This window comes from Hydra vulgaris, chromosome 14 (assembly GCF_038396675.1).
Source record: "Hydra vulgaris chromosome 14, alternate assembly HydraT2T_AEP".
Lineage (NCBI taxonomy): Eukaryota > Metazoa > Cnidaria > Hydrozoa > Anthoathecata > Hydridae > Hydra > Hydra vulgaris.
Window position 1 is genome coordinate 24043511 of NC_088933.1, and position 19758 is coordinate 24063268.

Genomic DNA, 19758 nt, shown 5'->3' on the forward strand with positions numbered 1-19758 from the left:
ACACAGAGTGATTGCTCCCACTTCATTACAAGGCCTGATATATATATGTGTATATATATACTCATATATATATATATATATATATATATATATATATATATATATATATATATATATATATATATATATATATATATATATATATATATATATATATATGAGTATATATATGAGTATATATATATGATATATATGAGTATATATATATATATATATATATATATATATATATATATATATATATATAAATATATATATATATATATATATATATATATATATATATATATATATATATATATATATATATATATACACACACATATATACATATATACATAAACATTTAGGTTGTTTGATTCTCAAAACAATGCACGTGGTGGATATAATGATGGAAAGATATACTATCTTGCAGGATCACAGCTCTCAATTGAATGGACTAATCAACATTCTTGTGGTGGACCTAATGCCAATTGTGAAATTATTGTTCAGTATATGTGCAGTAATGATCTGAGAGATGGCACTTCAACCAGGTTTTTTTATTAAAATACCTAAATAACATTTAGTTTTTATTTAGAAAAAGATAATTAAATATAGTTTCATTTGTATTTATTTTATAATTGAAAATTTAATTTTAAACTTTGTACCATTAATGCAAAAAAATCTTCAAGTATTGCATAATTCTTAAAGACTTACTCTTTATTTATAAAACATGGTTTAAATAAAATTTGAAAAGTTATAAGAATGAAATTATCAATGTAAAAACAATATTCTTTTAGTGCTGCATTTTAATGCAGTTGGTAAAAACATCTGCTTAACATTTAACAACACATTTTGAAAGTTTTTTCATTTTAGATTTTAAACCATTTTTACAGTAATACTTATTATTCATTTAATTTGAGATTTTATTTTTTAATATTCATATATAACCCAACACTATAACATGTTTACCAGTAGTTAATTGTTAAAGATTAATTTTTTTATTAATCAATACTATTAATAAAATATTTTAAAAATACATTACAACATGTCTCAATTTAAATGTAACATTTAGCTTCTTTTCAATAAATTATATATTCTCTGCAGTAAATTATATTAATAATTTTTTTTTTTATTCAGTACAATTCCAGATAACAATAAATGCAAAGAAAAGGACTGTGACACTGATACAAGGTAACTTTAAAAAAATAAATAAAAATATACTTAGGTTGGTAAAAAGTTTGTAAAACTTTATTGCAAAGTTACAAATAGATATGGAAATAATTAAATATCTATATTTCACCTAAAATTTTCTTCTATTAAGAACATTTTATATAGAGGATATTGGGGGTAGTTGCCTCTGTTTTTAGTCTTTGAGTTCTGTAGCCCTAACGGCACATTTTTTTGTAAATAAAAAAGTATGAGATTAGGTAATATTTTTGACTTATATTTATTATTAAAAAATTATTTATATTTATTATGCCACTTTTTTCTAGGTCAAAAAAATCCCCTAAATTTTTTTTTTTGTAAAAAATAAATTTTCTTAACATTTTAATATTAAACATGTTACAAATTTAAAAAAAAAAAAATTATAAATACGTTTTTATTTCCTTAGTAAATACTATAAGCTAGCCCCATAAAAATTTCAAACTTTCCCTAAAAGCCTTTTTTTCAATAATTAAGCCTATAGGTCATGTAAAACTTTTTAAATAAAACTTTTTTTAAAAAATCAGTTGTGACTGGATTTTTCTTTATTAAGCAAAAAGATAATCCAAAATTTATGTTTTTGTCCTAAAAACACAAAAATCCCAATACCTTCTATGTGCATGCACAAATCTTTACAATAATACATTAAAAGATGACATGGTCATATAAGATGGTTTCATTTAATTTTTGTCACTTTCTAAAAAAAGACTCTGAAGATAAATGGATTTTGTTAACTTAACTCTGCTGCTAACTAGCCCTACTTGTTGTAATCTTCTTCATTTGTTTTAAAAATTTAAAAAATTTTTTACATTTTATTAAAGGAATTTTTAAATGACAAAAAGTTAATTAAAAATTAACTAATTAAAAAAACTAAAAGTTAAAATCTGTACTCTACTCTGAGTTTCATCACTAATTACAATCAGTGAATTGGTATTAGCAGCAGCCTTGTTTAGTTAGAGTTTTGTTGGGTTAGTGAAGTTGATAGTAAAAGAACTGTAATAAGATGCAACAGATTTGAATCTATTGTGCATATTCTTCAAAAACATGTTATAAGTATTCTTTAAAACAACAGGTATTGTTCTTTTAGGGTTATGTTGAAAAGGTGACACCATTCCTAGTCAATTTTATGTGAAATTTTTTTTGAAAGCATACATGAAATAAATAAAACTTAATAAATAAAAGACGTTCAAGGTTCTAAGTTTTATATGATAAAGCCCAATCCATGTTACTCAAGCCATCGTGAATTGTCTTAATTGAACCAGATTCACAATAATCTGCCACCCACTGCACTCGTCAGACTTACCATTTATAATATGGTTTTTGGGCTTTTTTTTAAATTCAATTCACAGCCCTAAGGCTCCAGAGGAACCAACACAGTTGAGGAGGCCACTTTTTTTGTTTATGTTAATTTTTTTTTTTTTGGTAATTTTAATTTTTAATTTTATTAATATTTTATTAATTAACACTCTCTGAACTCTAAACTCTGGAGCACAAACCTTATTATACTACTAGGTGAAGCATGCTGAGCAAGGCACTTCGTAGGGTAAATTTGAACTTCGAATCTCTAGCTTGCGAACTCTACCATTAATTTATCACATTAACTTTGACTTAATAAAAAAATATTGATTACTATACTGGCGTCAAAAGTCATAAAAATTTAGCTACTACACCTTTTTGCATTTAGGTCGGCCAATTTTTATTTTAATTTGGCACACAAAACTTACACCCTGTAAAACAAATTCGTACCAAATTTAAATGAAAAAATGCCAAAATAAAGTGAAAATTGGCTAACTTAAAATGGGCAAAAACTAAGCATACTTAAAAAAAAGTATAAAAAAAAAAATGACAAAACAAAACTTTGCATATTATCATGAACATTAATTTGAACATTATTAAAATAAAATTAAAATGACTCAAATTTTTATGAATGATTATAAAAACTTTTTGTTTTTTTGTTTACTTTTCTGCGAACCTAAGTATATTATTTATACAAGTAATGATATTATTGGCATTAATTTACAATATTAAAATAATACTGTTAAACCTTTTAAAACCCTCAGTTGTTCTGATTACTGATCCTCTTCTTCATCTTCTATTTTTCATCATCAATAACATTTTATGCAAGGCTATGTATGTCTAAATATGCTATGTATAGCCTATGTAGGTAAGTGTATATAAGTATATATCTATATATATATTTATATATTCACACACACACACACACACGCACGCACATATATATATATATATATATAAGTATATATACATATATTTATATATACACACGCATGCACATATATATATAAATATATATATAAATATATATATATATATAAATATATATATATATATATATATATATATATATATATATATATATATATATATATATATATATATATAAATTTTAATAATTACAAAAAATTTTGAAAAATTTTGTAAAAGTAACTATTTCTTATTTCTATCCAATGCAATATGAAAATAGTTAACTACCTCAATGTGACATTGGACCTCAACAACAATTCATTTTGACCATACTGTAAATCTGATTATTAATTGAGTTATGTCCATTGTGATTACAATCATCCACTAAGCATTATCAAAACACTCCCTCACACAGTTGAATTAAGAATGTCTGCCATATCATTAAATGAGTTTGTTTTTAATAAAGTTATTGCACCTTACAAAGAAGCATTAAAAAGTTGTAAACTAAAGTACCAACCTCAGATTACCTTAGTTAAAAAAACCAAAAACCCCAAGTGAAAAGTCATATAGTATTACTCTCGGTTCTCTCAGAATGTGGAAACAAAATTAGTAAACCATAAACTTCATAAAATGTTTAACAAAAATTCAATCAAGTTAAGTTATAGCTGTATGCAAAATGTAAAATCTATAATTCATTCGCATGACTGCAAGATTTTACACAGTGATGAAACTCAGAAAATAAGAACCTGCATCTGCATCACAAAAACTGGTTGCCCATTTAACAATCATTATTTAGTAAATAATATAGTTTATTGCAGCGTGGAAAAAAGAAATTGAAGGCAGGTGGTCAATTTGATTGGCTAACACATGGAATTGACTGTTAATTGTTGTTTTTGGACGGTCAAAATTTTATTTTTTTCTTTGTTTAAAATTTTATCTTAGTAATAGTTCTTCAAAACTGAATTTAATACATACAAAAAAACTTAATGCTTGAAAATTAACAAATTCATATTCCTTTTAATACAATAATTTTAAAACAAAATCTATATATTTTTTTAAATGGAAATGCAAATAACTAACATTCAAATTACCAGCTAATGTTAATAGTTTAAATTAACTCCAACCAAAGAATATTTTAATTTTGAGTTTTTTTTAATTTAAATATCCAAATAATTTTTGTAAAATATTTAAAAAATTCAAACTGAATACTTGGTAAAAAAAAAAAATAATTTTGTGAAATTTATATATGTATATATATGTATGTAAATATATATATATATATATATATATATATATATATATATATATATATATATATATATATATTTATTTATTTATTTATTTCTTCTATTAATCAAAGAATCAGACAAAATATTTATTTGAAAATACATTTTTAGTAAAAAAATAAATTGTTTTATAAATTATATTGTATATAGCTTATATTTGCCCATAGCTCGAGTTCGCGGTACCAGCTGTTTGCTGTTTCTAAAACATGACATTGAAACACTAGAAAAAGTGCACAAACCTTTTTTTTTAACTATAACTGCTTTGTATGCAGCACAAGACTGTCAGAACAGAGGAGCCTGGTGCTGCCCCTCTTCATCAATCATTTTATTTTTATTTTTGGCTTTATTTTTTTGTTGTAATTTTTTGACCGATTACTGAATAAAATAAACTAAACTAAATCTAAACTAAACTATAAGAATTACTTATGCTACATAAAAATGAGTTTTTACTAAAAATGTATTTTCAAATATATTTTTCATCTAATTCATTGATTAATAAAAAAAATACCTGGATATTTTATTTAAAAATATATTTATTCATTATTAAAATTAAATTTATTCTTTGCAATGAGTTTGCAAATGGCGGGAAAAGCTACAAGAAAAATTAATAAAAAGATTGAGTTAAAAAAAAAAAAGGGGAAGAGTTAATGTTTTTAATAACGTACAACAATTACAAATAATAACAAAATACTTTATCTTCAAATCTTTAAAGTTAATGACATTAAGACAAATTATTGCACATTTTATATTTCTGCTCATTAAAATCATTTTAAAAACTGCGAATATTAGTTAACAATGTTAACTCTTGTGTGTAGCTATTTAAATTGAATACTTAACACGAAGAAAACAATCATTTTATAAAACGCTATTATAAAAATTACAAATGTTACATAAAACAAGATTTTTACAAAGCATATATGTTACACGGTAGTAGTGATTACTTTTTTATTTTAAAATATATTTATTATATTCCTTGAACCTTTATTCTTTGTGTATGTTAGCAGTTAATAATAATAATAATTCCAAACAACTATTAGTTAATTACAATTTATTCTGTATTACTAAAACTCCAACTAATATAACTGATACTATTTTACATGTAACTTAATGTTTATTATATTTAATACTCTACAAAGTTCTTCTTGATATCTCTTCCTGTAGTATATCTTCTTCTCAACATCAAATGATTCTACAAACTCTGAACGTACAAACGAGCGACCCTATTTCATCTTCCTCTTCTCTATTTATATCATTTCAGTTTGATCGGACACGTTTCAGTCCAATTGTTTTTAATCAAATTCGACTCTTAGATGCTTCACACTTCAGTGCTTTGTTTAACTATCGGTTACGCTTGATCAGTTGTTACCTTTGTAACATACATTTTTTAAAAACCATATTAAAGAAAAAATTATTTACCATGCTAGTTTATTTTGCTACTGTAAAATGTATATATTGGTGTAAATGAGTTACCACTCAAATAAATCAGTTAAAATAAATAAATCATTTAAAATCTTCCAACATGGTAAAGTATAAAAATGATACCAAGCTTTCCAAGGAAATTTGAATTTTGAATGATTAGGCATAAAACATACAATAAAACACTGTAAACCTTACAAGCCAACAACTACAGTTTGCAACCTCTGCTTTCATGAATCATTTGAAATATTTTATCATATTGGGAACAATATGTTTATAAGAAAAGATTAAATTATATCTCATTTTTCATTACATCAGAGTTTGTTTTTTCAAACAGTTTTTTAATTTTTTAATTTGTTAAAAATATTTTTTTTTCATCTCAACAATATATATATATATATATATATATATATATATATATATATATATATATATATATATATATATATATATATATATATATATATATATATATATATATATATATATATATATATATATATATATATAAACACACACACACACACACACACACACACGCATATATTTTAAGGCTAAATTATCTCCCAGAGGGGTTATTCTAGAGTTAATGAGACTACTCATTTTCGTATTACTTATATTTGATTTTCAAATCTATAACAAGTAAGATCACTTCAGAAAGAAACAAGTTTAGGGTTGGGCTACAAGACATGTTGTGGGATTTGGACTCTACCTCTTGCAAATGAATACTACCTTATGTCAAATATTGACATTATTGTTTGTATTTGTCTAAGTTTTATGTGTAAAATTACTTTTTACATAACTTTTATGTTGTTTTTGTTAATTTGGCATTACAGTTTTTTTTTTTTTGTTATTTTGCAAAGATATGGCATGCATGAAGACTCAGATTATTATATGAGGTGCAAATATACATCGAGAAATCAAGGATTGTTTACAGCAGATCAGGTTTAATGAAAATTTTCTTGAAATTTGTTAACATTCCAATGTTTTATCGCAATAAACAAGTTTTATTATGGAAAGTTTTGTTCGTTTCTCATACTTAAATAAGAATTTAACATAAGAAGTAAAAAGAAATAACTTAACATAGTCAAAAGAAATATAAAGGCCAATTGAAATATGAAATATTATTATTTTATTTTACAGTATTTCTAATCACTTAGTTGTTATTAAATTTTTTTTTTTAATAGCTAATTTGACATTTGTTTGATACAAAACATTATCAGTAATAGTAAAATCTAAAAATATAAGTAATAGTTCAAAACAACAACAATAACAATAATTTATTTGATAATAATAAATCAAATTTTTTGTCACACTTAAAAAAAAACACTTTGCAGTCAATGTTAAACGGTTACATATATAAGCAAAATATAATTTTCATCATATCTGATTATTTATTTGCAAAAAGATGAATTTTACAATTTAATTAAGTTAAAAAAATTTGGACAAATTTGTTTAAGGCATTATAGTTCGTTTTCTAATAAAATTCTAAATACTAAATAATATCGCTAACAGACACCAGTTTTAAGTGGTATTTATTTAGTAATAAGATACTTTAGTACCGCTGTTTAATTTATTTAGTATTGAGATACTTTAGTACTGTTGTTTAACTTATTTAGTAATGAGACACTCTAATACTGCAATTTAATTTATTTAGTTAATGAGATACTTTAGTACTGTTGTTTAGCTTATTTAGTAATGAGACACTTTAATACTGCTATTTAATTTATTTAGTTAATGAGATACTTTAGTACTGCTTTTTAATTTACGGAATACTTTTCTTACAGGATGAACTAGTTCACCCTGTCAAAATTTTTTTTCTATTACCCAACATCTTTTAACAAACCTTTTGATTTTTGTAAAACAACGGTTTTATTGTAGCTTTTGTACGTTAAACAAGCTCGTCATAACCTCACATTGATTCTTAGATTAAGTTAAAACAAGCTCGTCATAACCTCACATTGATTCTTAGATTAAGTTTCAAGGTATTAAAAATAACAGTTTATATTTAATTTCTATTAACTTAACTAGCCCTTTGATGCATAATTATTTTTTTAAAGAGAATTAATTGGCATATTGCAGATGCTACTTTAGGCAGTCATAGCAATGTTTGTATCTTTAGTTTATTATATAGGTTGAACACAATGAAGTTCCTTTAATCGTTATATACTCAAAACCTACTTGACAATTTTTAAATTTTTTTTTTTGCAAATGAAAGCTATCGTGTTGTTGTTTGATTGTCATGGTAATAAGTGTTGATTATTATTGGGTTAAAATAAGTAAACAAATAATAGTTTGAAAAAAAGTTTAAGAATTTTTTTTTTAAATCCTTTATTTTCAAAAGTTTAAAATTGCCAGGTTTTTCTCGATCCTCAGTTGGATTTATTTTGTGGCGATATAAACAGATTCAATCTATTTAAAAAGAAGCTATAAGTGGAAAAAAGAAAAGAATTTCAAAATAAGTATAAAGCAAAACTATCATTTGTTCCATCAAGGCAAATCCATTATTGTTTTACACAATACATAAGCAATCATGTGGTTTGAAAAAACACTGCTGTGGTCCAAGTGCTCCTGTGGTTTGAAAAATACACCAAACATTACTCATATAACTTTGAATGCATATTTTATATAAAAAAATACCTAAAGAAACATCTTTTGCCATTTATTAGAAAGCATGATATGCGCACAATAGTTTTGGCTACAATCCACTACTCCAGAAGTCTCTAGAATAGTATGAACAAAATGGTTTCCAATATGTACCTTAGGAGTCTTAAATTTACAAGGAATCTTATTAAATCTACAAGAAATCTTATTAAAAAGCTAGAAGTTAGCTTCAGATAAAAAGTATTTTAAGAAAAATTGGATAGCAGCTTCAAAAAAAGTAACTCAAAGCAAGATCCTGCACATGATATCAAGTACTTACCAAATATTTGGTTTCTATTTAAGCACTCCGATAAAAAAATATTGAAATAAATAATTAAATTAGCTTTATTGTATCAAAAAAGTTACAAAAATCTGTCAAGTATGTTTTGAGTAATTAACAATTAAAGGTGCTGAATTTTATCGTGATTAGTGATCGACCGAAACCGAAATTTGAGCTGAAACCGAAAGTACCGAAATTTCGGTTCAGTGAAGCTGTAGCCAAAACCGAAGCCGAAGTTTTGGTCGAAACCGAAACCAAAATTTCGGCCAAAATTTGAAAAAGAATGTTTAAAATCCCTGAACTTTTTATGATCACCGAATTAAAGCAAAAAAACCATTTTACATATATCTAAGCAATCACCATGTAACATAGTTTGATAAAAACTATAATATGTCAAGACATTTTAATAATTAAAGGTAATAATTGAAATATTTTCTCTGCAGAATACATTTTTCATGTTTTCTGGCAAAAGTCTGTTTCTTTCATTTGAAAGAATGTCTCCAGCAGTTTTACCTCCACAAACATCTACCGAAGTTAAAAGGTTGTCTCAACCTTTTAACTTCGGTAGATGTTTGTGGAGGTAAAAGGAATCTCTTTGCTACTTTCGCCAAACCAAACTTTGCTTTTAATGCTGTTTTCTAATATAAATCTATGAAACTTTAGACCTTCTTCGGAGATTGAATCAATTTTTGAGATATTGTCAACCCAACCAGGCATTGCAAATTGCAACATTTCAGCCCTCTGTCGTTTTGATCTGGTGTCAAATAAGGTTATTGTTCTTTTTTTAATTGTAATTTGATCTGAAGTTGGTATATTTTCCAGACTGTCGGTAGTTGTGAGTATTGCTTTTTCAGGTAGGAGATTTTTTAGAGTAAACGACTTCTTAAATGTGATGAAAGTCTACTAAGTGATTGAAGTTTTGGATTGTGCGATCCTCGAAATATTTTCAAATTGCAGATATTGTAAGCTCCGTATTTGAAATCACTAGCTGTCACGGTAAAATGATTCCATAAACCAGTTTTTTATCAATTATTTTCCATTGTAAAGTTTAGCTCTGAGAAACTTTTGATGAAACTATTGGTTTGGGTTGATTTACTTAAATGTTAATTAATTTTAAGAATGATTCGAGAATACTAACTTAAAACCATTATGTAACGTGATTTAAATTAAAATTTCTACAATTGTTATAATTAAAAATTGATTTACTAACAAACAATTACAATTAGGAAATCGTCATTATCCCACTCTAAATTGAAAAAAAGTTATCTAAACTTTAAAAAAATCTTATAAAAGTTTCGGTTCATTTCGGTTGCGGTTTGAACCGAAATTTCAGCCGAAACAGGAAAAGTAAAAAAATTGTTGAAGCAGAAATTTCTGTTTCGGCCGAAACTTCGGCCAAAATTCCAAACGAAGCCGAAAGTTTCCGTTCACTAATCGTGATCAACCAATATTTATTCTACCATTTATCTTCTGCTCCTATTTCTATTTATCTTAGGATATAAAGTTAAAGGGATCCCCTAGTTTTAAAACAAGCTGCATTGTAATTACCGAAACAAATTCTTAAAAAGAACATTTCAATTGTTTTGTTTCTTGTTTTTATTGCTAAGTATAAAATTAACTTATGATTCTGCATTTTTTTTTATTAAAGTATCTGCTTTGAACAACAATTTATTGTTTAATTAGGAACAATTAGTCAACAATAAGAAACATTTGACAAGTTATTTATTTTTATTTATATAGTTATTACATTTTTTTATTGTAAATTTTTATTTATATAAATAAAACAAATAAAAATTTATTCAAATTTGCAAAATTTTGTTAACTTGGATATAGATAAAATCTTTGTTTTTATTTGATTTTTAAAATATGTTAAACTATTAAAATGTCCATACCAATTTGTACCTCATTAAAAAACAGGCTGATTTTCAGTTTGAGTTTATATGGATAACTTTTAGCCAAATTGATAGTTTTTTTAACAATTGTAAATATTTTTTGTAAATATTATTTGCGAATTATACTTTTTATTTTTTTTTCCAAAAAAACTGTTTTATATTATCTTAAAATCTTTCCTATATTTTTTATATGTTTCTTTATACTTCATAATGTTCTATATTTTATTTATATTCCTTCTTAAGTAGTTTCAATTTAAGTTCTTTGAAAAGTTTTTTTTTGACATAAAAGATTAATTAAGAATGCAAAAACTTTTATAACATGATTAAAGTTATTTCAAAGATACTTATTTTTATTGGCGTCAAAGATACAGAAGTGTATTAATCAGACCAGATTCATTTTAAACAAAAAATCAAAAGGCTAGAAGTTTACTTTGTAAGAAATAATATGGTGTTAAAATTGATGAAGTTTTTTGTTAATATAAATAATTTGTTTTGGTAAGTTTAAATAACTTTTACTGTATTTAGCGCTTCTCTTTGACCTTTTCTTAGCACTAAGGATCCCTAAAATACTTTTAAAAAAATTTCAAAATAAATAGAAAGTAAATTAATAATAATAGTTATTTAAAAATAAATAAAAAGTTTGTTTTAATTTAAAGTTTGCTTAATCTATATTATTTTGTTTTGATGAAATAAAAAGTTTTATGGGTGTTATTTTTATAAACCTGTTGTGATGTTATGTGGTGTTATGTTTGTGCAACAATGTTATTTAATGAAATGAAACACTCTTAATTATAAAGCAGATCTAATAATTAGGATATAATATGTGTAGTTATAATAATAATGCATAATTAGGATGATTAATTAGAATTAATTATAAAGCAGATCTAATAATTAGGATATAATATGTGTAGTTATAATAATAAAGCATAATTAGGATGATTAATTAGAATTAGGCAGTTATGAAGTTTAGCTTAAGGTTGCAAGTACTATCCATGCTCTACTGTCATCACTGAATATACTTTTATCTGTAAAAATTCTAATAAACACATTCTTAGCTTAGGAATACAATTATGTATTAATTTTACTTTTTTAGAGTGCCAGATGGTTTAATCATATATCCAATATTGTTTCTCATCTACATTTACAATCTTTTTAAAAATCTTAATATTTAAGTGGTTCTATATAAAACAAGATTTACATAAAACAAGCATTTTATGGTTGCTAATAACCAGGTGTTCACAGTGACTGGTGAATATTCGCTCAATAAAAGCTCAATTATTATTGGTCAATAACAAAGTTCTTGATGTTTTTATTTCTATGAATAATAACATACTCACTTAGTCTTTTTTTTTTCTTTCTCAGATTAAATTCATTTTAATAATTAAACAATGTTGCATAACTGATTTCATAGCAACAGTTGCTTAACAATTTTTCATAGTAACAGTTCATAGCAACATGTTCATAGCAGCAGTTGTTTATCCATATCCATTGCAGCAGATGCTAGTTTTGTATGGATTTGTTATATGGTTTCCAGAGATGTCAGCAGTAAAAGTTTATCAACTTATATACTCTCTAAATAAAAAATTATTTTAACAATGTACTTTTAAGTACATTGTTTACTTTTTAAGTACATTGAGTTTTAAAGTAACTAAAAAAGATTATTAAAGAATTAGGTTAAACACAGTTTAAAAAACTTAATTTGAATTTTAAATGATATCAACAAACAACATATGTTTGTTTAAATATAATTATATATTAAACATTTTAATTTTTGAGTTGCATAAGAACCTTTTTCAAAAAAAAAGTTCTTTTTAGCTAAACAAAATTTTTTTAAAAACCTCTTTTTTGCAAAAGAAGTTACAGGCTTTTCAGCTAAAGTTAAAAATACACATTAAAACTTTTATTTTTTAAAGTTATTGTAAGGAATTCACATTTTACCAACAACATTCCTGTCTTACAAAACTGCTGTCCATAACTCTCTTCAATTCTCTCTAAAGTAATTTAAATGACTAAAGTATCAAAAATTATAAAACACAAAATAAAACTCTTCTACAGCTTGTGGTCCAGACAACATTCCTGTCGCAGTCTTACAAAATTGTTCTCCAGAACTATTCATTCATGTCACATTCACATTCATTCCTGTCACAGTCTTAAAAAATTGTTCTCTTGAAGTCTCCTCAATTCATTCTAAACTATTTAATGAGTGCTTGACTGAGTCAAGTTGAGCCTGTTTTCCTGCCTGCTAGATAATGGCATCTGTTGTTCCAATCTTCAAAAACTCCAGAGAACATTCTGACCCTTCCAATTATTGTCTGATCAGTCTTCTTTCTGTTATTAGCAAGGTCTTTGAGTCTGATCAACAAATTTCTCACATACCATCTTGAATCAAATAACTTACTGTCAGACAATCGATACATTTTTCGACCTCTTGCTCTACTGCTGACTTGCTTACTGCTGTGACTGAAAGATCTAAACTTCTGTAATAGAATGGGGCTCATAGTGGCTTGTAAATTTTAACTCCAACAAAACTTTGTTATTTACTGCAAACAACTATCGTAATAATATCGGCATTACTATATTAATGAATAGCAACCCTTTCACTGAGTCCTCTTCTTTACGTTGAAGTTTTTGAGTTTATTTAAAATATTCCCAATTTTTATTAAAACAGATGTTTTGATTTATAAAATTGAAAGACAACTTTTGAATCACTCTAATTAGGGTTTCTTAGGTCTTAGGGTTTCTTAGGTCTTAGGGTTTCTTAGGTCTTAGGGTTTCTTAGGTCTTAGGGTTTCTGAACACTGTTTACCAGTAACAGTGAAGCAGCTGTTTTTTAACAAAAATCAAAAATAGCAAACAGCTCTTTTTAAATAACTGTTTTTACTGTTTTTCCAATTTTTTTATTAAAATTAAAGCAACAAAAAGTTAAAAATTGAACTTTTTTATGCGTTCGCATAACAATTAAATTCTATTTCAAAAGTATGAGTTTTAACTGCATAAAGTTTCATCAAAATCAAAAAATTCAAACATTTTCAGATAAAAAATTTAAATAAAAAAAGAAATAAACAATTGTTAAAAGAAAAGTTTCTCTAACAACGCATTTTTTAAAACAAATTAAATGGTAATTTAATTTTCTTTTTTAATAACAATGTAATAAATAGTTTTAAAAATAGGATAATAAGTAACTTTAATTCATTAATAAGCATTTTTTTTATAAAAAAAACTAATCTCACAGGCTAGTACTAATGAGTTTCTTATCTTAATAATCCTTTTTTACTTATCTTGTATTAAAAGTTTTTTAAGAGTTTCTTAAGAGTTATAAATAGGGCTTCTAGCACCAGCCTCTTATTTACATTAACTTGAAAATATTTGCTTAGTTACTAGTTAGGAATTTTTTTTTAACAGTAAAACATAAACGGTAAAGTGGGTAAACTTAATATCCTTATTTTCTATTCATATTCTTAACAAAGTCAGTTTGGATGTACGCAATGCTCATGAGATTCTTCAACTATCTTAAAAAACCACTTAAAAAAACTCACACGCTTTGTTTAGATAAGGCAACGGAATCAATCATATTAATAGATGAGATAGAGCCAATGAGAAGAGAAAAAAAACTGGCAACTTCTTTGCACAAAAGAGGCTTGAAAATAATTTCTCTGATTTAGCTATGATGGCATTTTAATTTGAGCCATTACCAGAAATGCATTTTCCAGTTAAAAGCTTAAGATAAATTTAAACTCTCGCTAACAAAAGTGATGTAATGAAACTTTTGCACAAAGATTTTGATAAAAAGCGAAAAAAAATGATTGACACCATAAAATTAAAAGTAGCCAATAAAGTGAAGCTTAGCATGACTGTCGATGAGATTGCTACTTTAAAAAGACAAGTTAATATTTATGATAAAGCTGACAATATCACATATAAAATAGGATTAATACAAATTTTGGGTTTATGCAGTGCGCTTGATATGGTTGAAATAATGAAACAACATCTCAGCGTTTTTGGAGTATTGGTGAAAAAAAGATTTGGTTGCATCTACACATGATGGAGCATCTGTAAACAAGAAGTATATTTGAAATTTAGATGTTATTGGTCAGTTTTGTTTTAAATACGATCTATGTCTTAGAGTATGTAACACACTTTATAAGAAAATGATATGAAGTCTTAATACTAATGATATTGAAGACTTAAGCAGCACCTGTGATTATGATAATATAAAAATGATTCTTTTGATGAAGGCATAAATATTAAAGTTATAAATGATGAGTGTGAAGATAATATTGACTACAATGATTTACTTAAGAACTCACAAAAGTTGACTATCAAGTTAATGAAATCAAGTTCTTCAATAAAAAGACTCTTGTCTTTTCATTTTCATTTCAAGACCCCAAACAGGTATAAACAAATGTATAGCAGAACCAATGATAGGTTTGTCTATACAACTATTCATAAGAACATTAACAACATAACCAGGTTGTAGGGTCAAAGAAGAAATAAGTTTATGAACTTCAAGACAAGACTAACTTAAAACAACGTAGAATTTTTTGACTTCTACTTGGAAAATAAATTGAACTTCATCTTGATATAAAAACTCACTGGAACAGATGTAAAAACTTTCTGAACCAATAATGCTTAAGCTATTGATAAAGACAGAGACAGCGAGAAAATTTACGATTAGTCAATAATATAGGCTTTGATGCCTTAAAAGGATTTCTAGAGGCCTAGAAACTAGAAACCTATCAAACTAGCAATAGAGAATCTTAGTAGAGAAGATGCAACAACATTGAGCGCTGACGATATTAGAATTCATGTTTGAGAAACTTTCTTTAGTTAACAGTTAAATCAAAAAAAATTGATGGATAGTTTGAGAGTTAGTTTATGAATGCCAGAATACAGATATCATAAATTTATTACGCTGTCTAAAGAACTCTAAAATAACCCCATCCAGAGATACAATAACTTTTGCAGGGATGTTGGTATCTTGACTTTTTAGTGTTCATGATGTTGATGATATTGAAGCAACTTTAAGTAATCCTACAGATGTCATTTTAACTTGACAAGAAGAACTTAATGTTTTGCTGAAGAAAATTAATCACTAATAGTATCTTCTGGACTGGACAAATTTAGTTGTTTAAGCCTACAATAGCTTCATGATGCATTATTAACAATTAACCCCAAATATATGGATGTTGAAAGAGTATTCTGTGTGTGTGCAAACTTTAGTACAAAAGTAAGGTCACGATTTTCAGATAAGTTATTATCAGTTCTTGTATTTTTGAAATACTATATTAAAAAGTAAAGTTTATGTTAGGATATAAAGTTTTGAAAAAATTGTACTCTTGTGTGCTTAATACAAGGTGGTGTTGGGGGGGGGGGGGAGGGGATAAAAGTGGGGGTGCAAGTTTTAAAAACAGTAAAACATCTGTTTTTTAAAAAACACTGTTTTTCAGAAACCCTAACTTTAATAGATGTTCTTACAAATATACCATAATATATACACTCTAATAAAAAAAAATATAGGTTCATAGTCAATTTTAGTTTTGGGTAAATATAGAAACTAAAAGTTTTTATTACATTTTTTATATTAAAAAACAAACAAACAAACAAAAAAGTTCAAATTTTAGTTTTAAAACTGTATTACAAAAAATTTAATTTTAAACATTAATAAACTCCTTCTTTAGAGCTTAGATGGACAAACATCACAATACACTCGTCAAAATCCTGATGGTACACGTAGAGGTTATGAATGCCCTGAAGAACGAGATTACTATCCTTATTGGAGGCCAACACCGTGGAAGGTTTTTTTTTAACATTGGTTATTTAACTCGATTTTCTAGTCTTTTTTTATTTTTATTTTTTATAGTAGTGATTAATAATAAAAAAAATCATAAAAAATAAATATAAATAATAATTAAAAAACTTGTATAAAATATTGTATTTATAAATTTATACTTATAAAAAGTATTACTTTCCCTTACTAAAAGACATTTTTTTACTTGAAGGATATTGTGGTGATGACAAACGATATTAGTCGGTGTAGATGGTACCAACAAGAAAGTGAAAATGTGAAACCAAGATTCATATGTATTCCTCCAGTTGGTTATATGGATGCCCTTGTTCGTAATAAAGTTAAAGATCCTTTGGGAATAACAAAAGAAAGTTGTGAGGTAAAGTGTTTAAAAATCTTGCAAAGGAATGTGTTAAAAATGTTTTGAAATTGTTATATTGAAAATGAAATTCATTATTTATGTTTTTAAAAGTAAAATAGTAAAAAGAAAGAATATATAGTTTGATAACTGGAAATCTTTAAACTTTTAAGAATAAGAAAGGTAGTAATAATAGTTATTTTTATAATTATTATTATGTAAAAAAACATTATTTATTTATAAATACAGTATGTTTTTTTTTTGTATGTTAATATAAATAATATCTTTCCTTAAATCTTAAAAAAAATAAAATTTGTTTTGGAAAAAACATTTTTTACTTAAACTTGTTCTTTTAATCTATTTTTTTTTGTGTTTGTTTTTTAAAGTTTAATAAAAATCAAGTTACACCAAAATAAAAACAAAAACAAAAAACAATCAATATGATGCATATGTTATTTGATCTTTGATATTATATTTAGATATACTATGCCAAGTTATTATTTTATATTATATATATATATATATATATATATATATATACATATATATATATATATATATATATATATATATATATATATATATATATATATATATATATATATATATATATATATATATATATATTCTTCAAAAATAATATATTAAATTGGCTCAATTATTGCTTCAATTATTGCGTATTGTGCCTATTTATCTACTGGTTTCATGATTACAAACATAATTAAAAATAATGTAAAAAATGAAACTCAAATATGATGAAAACTTTAAGTTGATATTTTTGTGATGCAGCCTGCTTTTCTGTGTCAGTAAATTTTGTGATGAAAAAGCCATAATAAATTAAAAGTATCAGATATCAGACTATTGATATCTATTATTATTACTATTACTATACTATTGTTATAAATAATGTGACTAAATACAATGTCTTTACCAGTAAGTTAATAAAAGTTAAATAAAGCACTGAAAATGAAAGAGCTAAAATCTAAAAATGTTTATACTATTTTATTTATTGTTATTCACCTCCCTAAGACCAAAAATACCACAACAGTCAAGGTTACTTTATTGTGGTTACAACCCTTTCTCAACTATTTTAACTCTGTCACATGAACCTTGTTGAACAAGGTTGCTATACAGAGAAACAAGTTAAGCGCGGTACTACCAGGGATGTGGTGGGAATCAAACTTGAAACTTTTTTTTTATAAAACAGGCGCTTTAACACTACACCACTACTGCATTATCATATTATAACCAGAGTTAAATATATGATAATTCTCATCCTTAGAAATGAATTGAGATCAATAATGATATTTTCAGAAGCCCGTGACCTTCACTGTGTCATGAAGTGACCTTCACTGGCATTATTTGTCAGGGTCATGTCCTTGCAACAGATCTCATTGTCATTTTTTAATTAAACTTTGATTTTTTTAATGAATTAGTTTTTTTAAAAGTAGGAACCTTGTTACTTATAGATATAATGAGGTGAATGAATGAATTAATACAGTGAAGCGCTAATTGTGTAAAAAAGTTAGTTTAATGGTGCTTTACTTAGTGAGCGGTTATTAGGTTTTATTTTTGAATTCATTTTTATTTGATGTAAGTTGTTACTTATTATTTCTGCTATTTTTATATAAAAGCTAGAGTTATCTGGTTAAAAGTTTTTTTTTCTTTTTCTTTTAGAAAATAGAGTACCCAAAAAATTCTGGTAATAAAGCAGTATGGAAACAAATATCAAAGGAGACAATAAACCCTCCTGATTGCATTTTATCTCCTAAATCCAGAGATAATCATCTGGGAAATGGATTTGGTGGGTTTGCAAACACTTATAATTGGACAATACCAAATGACATCAACGAAAACTGTGCACTGCGTCTGCGCTATAATATTTCTACTGGTGATTTTCCAACAACTGTTGACTCATCAAATAACACTGGTTGGTTATTAAATAACAAAATATATAAAAATATAAAAAATTAATAAGTAACTAATGTTTTTTAATTCATTTATTTTTCTAATAATTTTAAATTAAAACTAGAAAAAAATCAATTTAATTAGTTAATAATAATAAAAAAAACTTGCCAAAATAATAAAACAAAGTATTCAAAAAATAGAATATACATTTTTTTTTAAATTATACTACTTTTTATATATATTTATTTTTTTATTTATAGGTATTTCTTTTTATATTTATTTTGATTAATAACTTCTAAATAATTTCTTTGTTTTATTTTTATTTAAAACTGTAATTTTATACGTTAATTTTTTTTTGGTCAAAAATCAGGTTTATCATTGGTTATTTATTTTTTTCAGCTAACAAAATAAATATTGGTCCATTGGTTGGACTTTCAAATGATGAAGCTTCTAAAAGAGGATATGTCTTTAACAACGATGGTGTTGTTGTTCAACCATTAAAAACTGCAAATGTTAAAATAGGTGCAAAACTTCAATTAAAGCTGGCTATTAATACTGCTCAATATGGTAGAACATTTCAAGACAGGTAAATTTAATTGCTGGAGGTACAGTTGTAAATTTAATTGCTGGAGGTACTTTTTAGTTCTATAAAAACTTGATCTTAAGTAATTAATTTTAAAGTTAAATAAATTTTAGAAGTCAAAGAAAAAAAAACAGATATAGAGTTGATCACTAAGGTTGAGCTTATTTCATTTTTTGACTAAATATTATTTTTAAGGAAAAAGAAACGGTTGCACAGC

At 25.2% G+C, this 19758-nt stretch overlaps 1 protein-coding gene across 1 annotated transcript in view; it reads left to right on the plus strand.

Moving 5' to 3' along the window:
* Positions 1 to 19758, plus strand: part of LOC100196972 (protein DD3-3) — a 51675-nt gene that overhangs the window by 18826 nt on the left and 13091 nt on the right. The window contains exons 3-9 of the mRNA XM_065818434.1: positions 351 to 533; positions 1120 to 1173; positions 6956 to 7037; positions 16586 to 16702; positions 16907 to 17071; positions 18728 to 18980; positions 19358 to 19544. Of these exons, the coding sequence (XP_065674506.1) occupies positions 351 to 533; positions 1120 to 1173; positions 6956 to 7037; positions 16586 to 16702; positions 16907 to 17071; positions 18728 to 18980; positions 19358 to 19544 (1041 nt within the window). The remainder of the gene's footprint in view (positions 1 to 350; positions 534 to 1119; positions 1174 to 6955; positions 7038 to 16585; positions 16703 to 16906; positions 17072 to 18727; positions 18981 to 19357; positions 19545 to 19758) is intronic.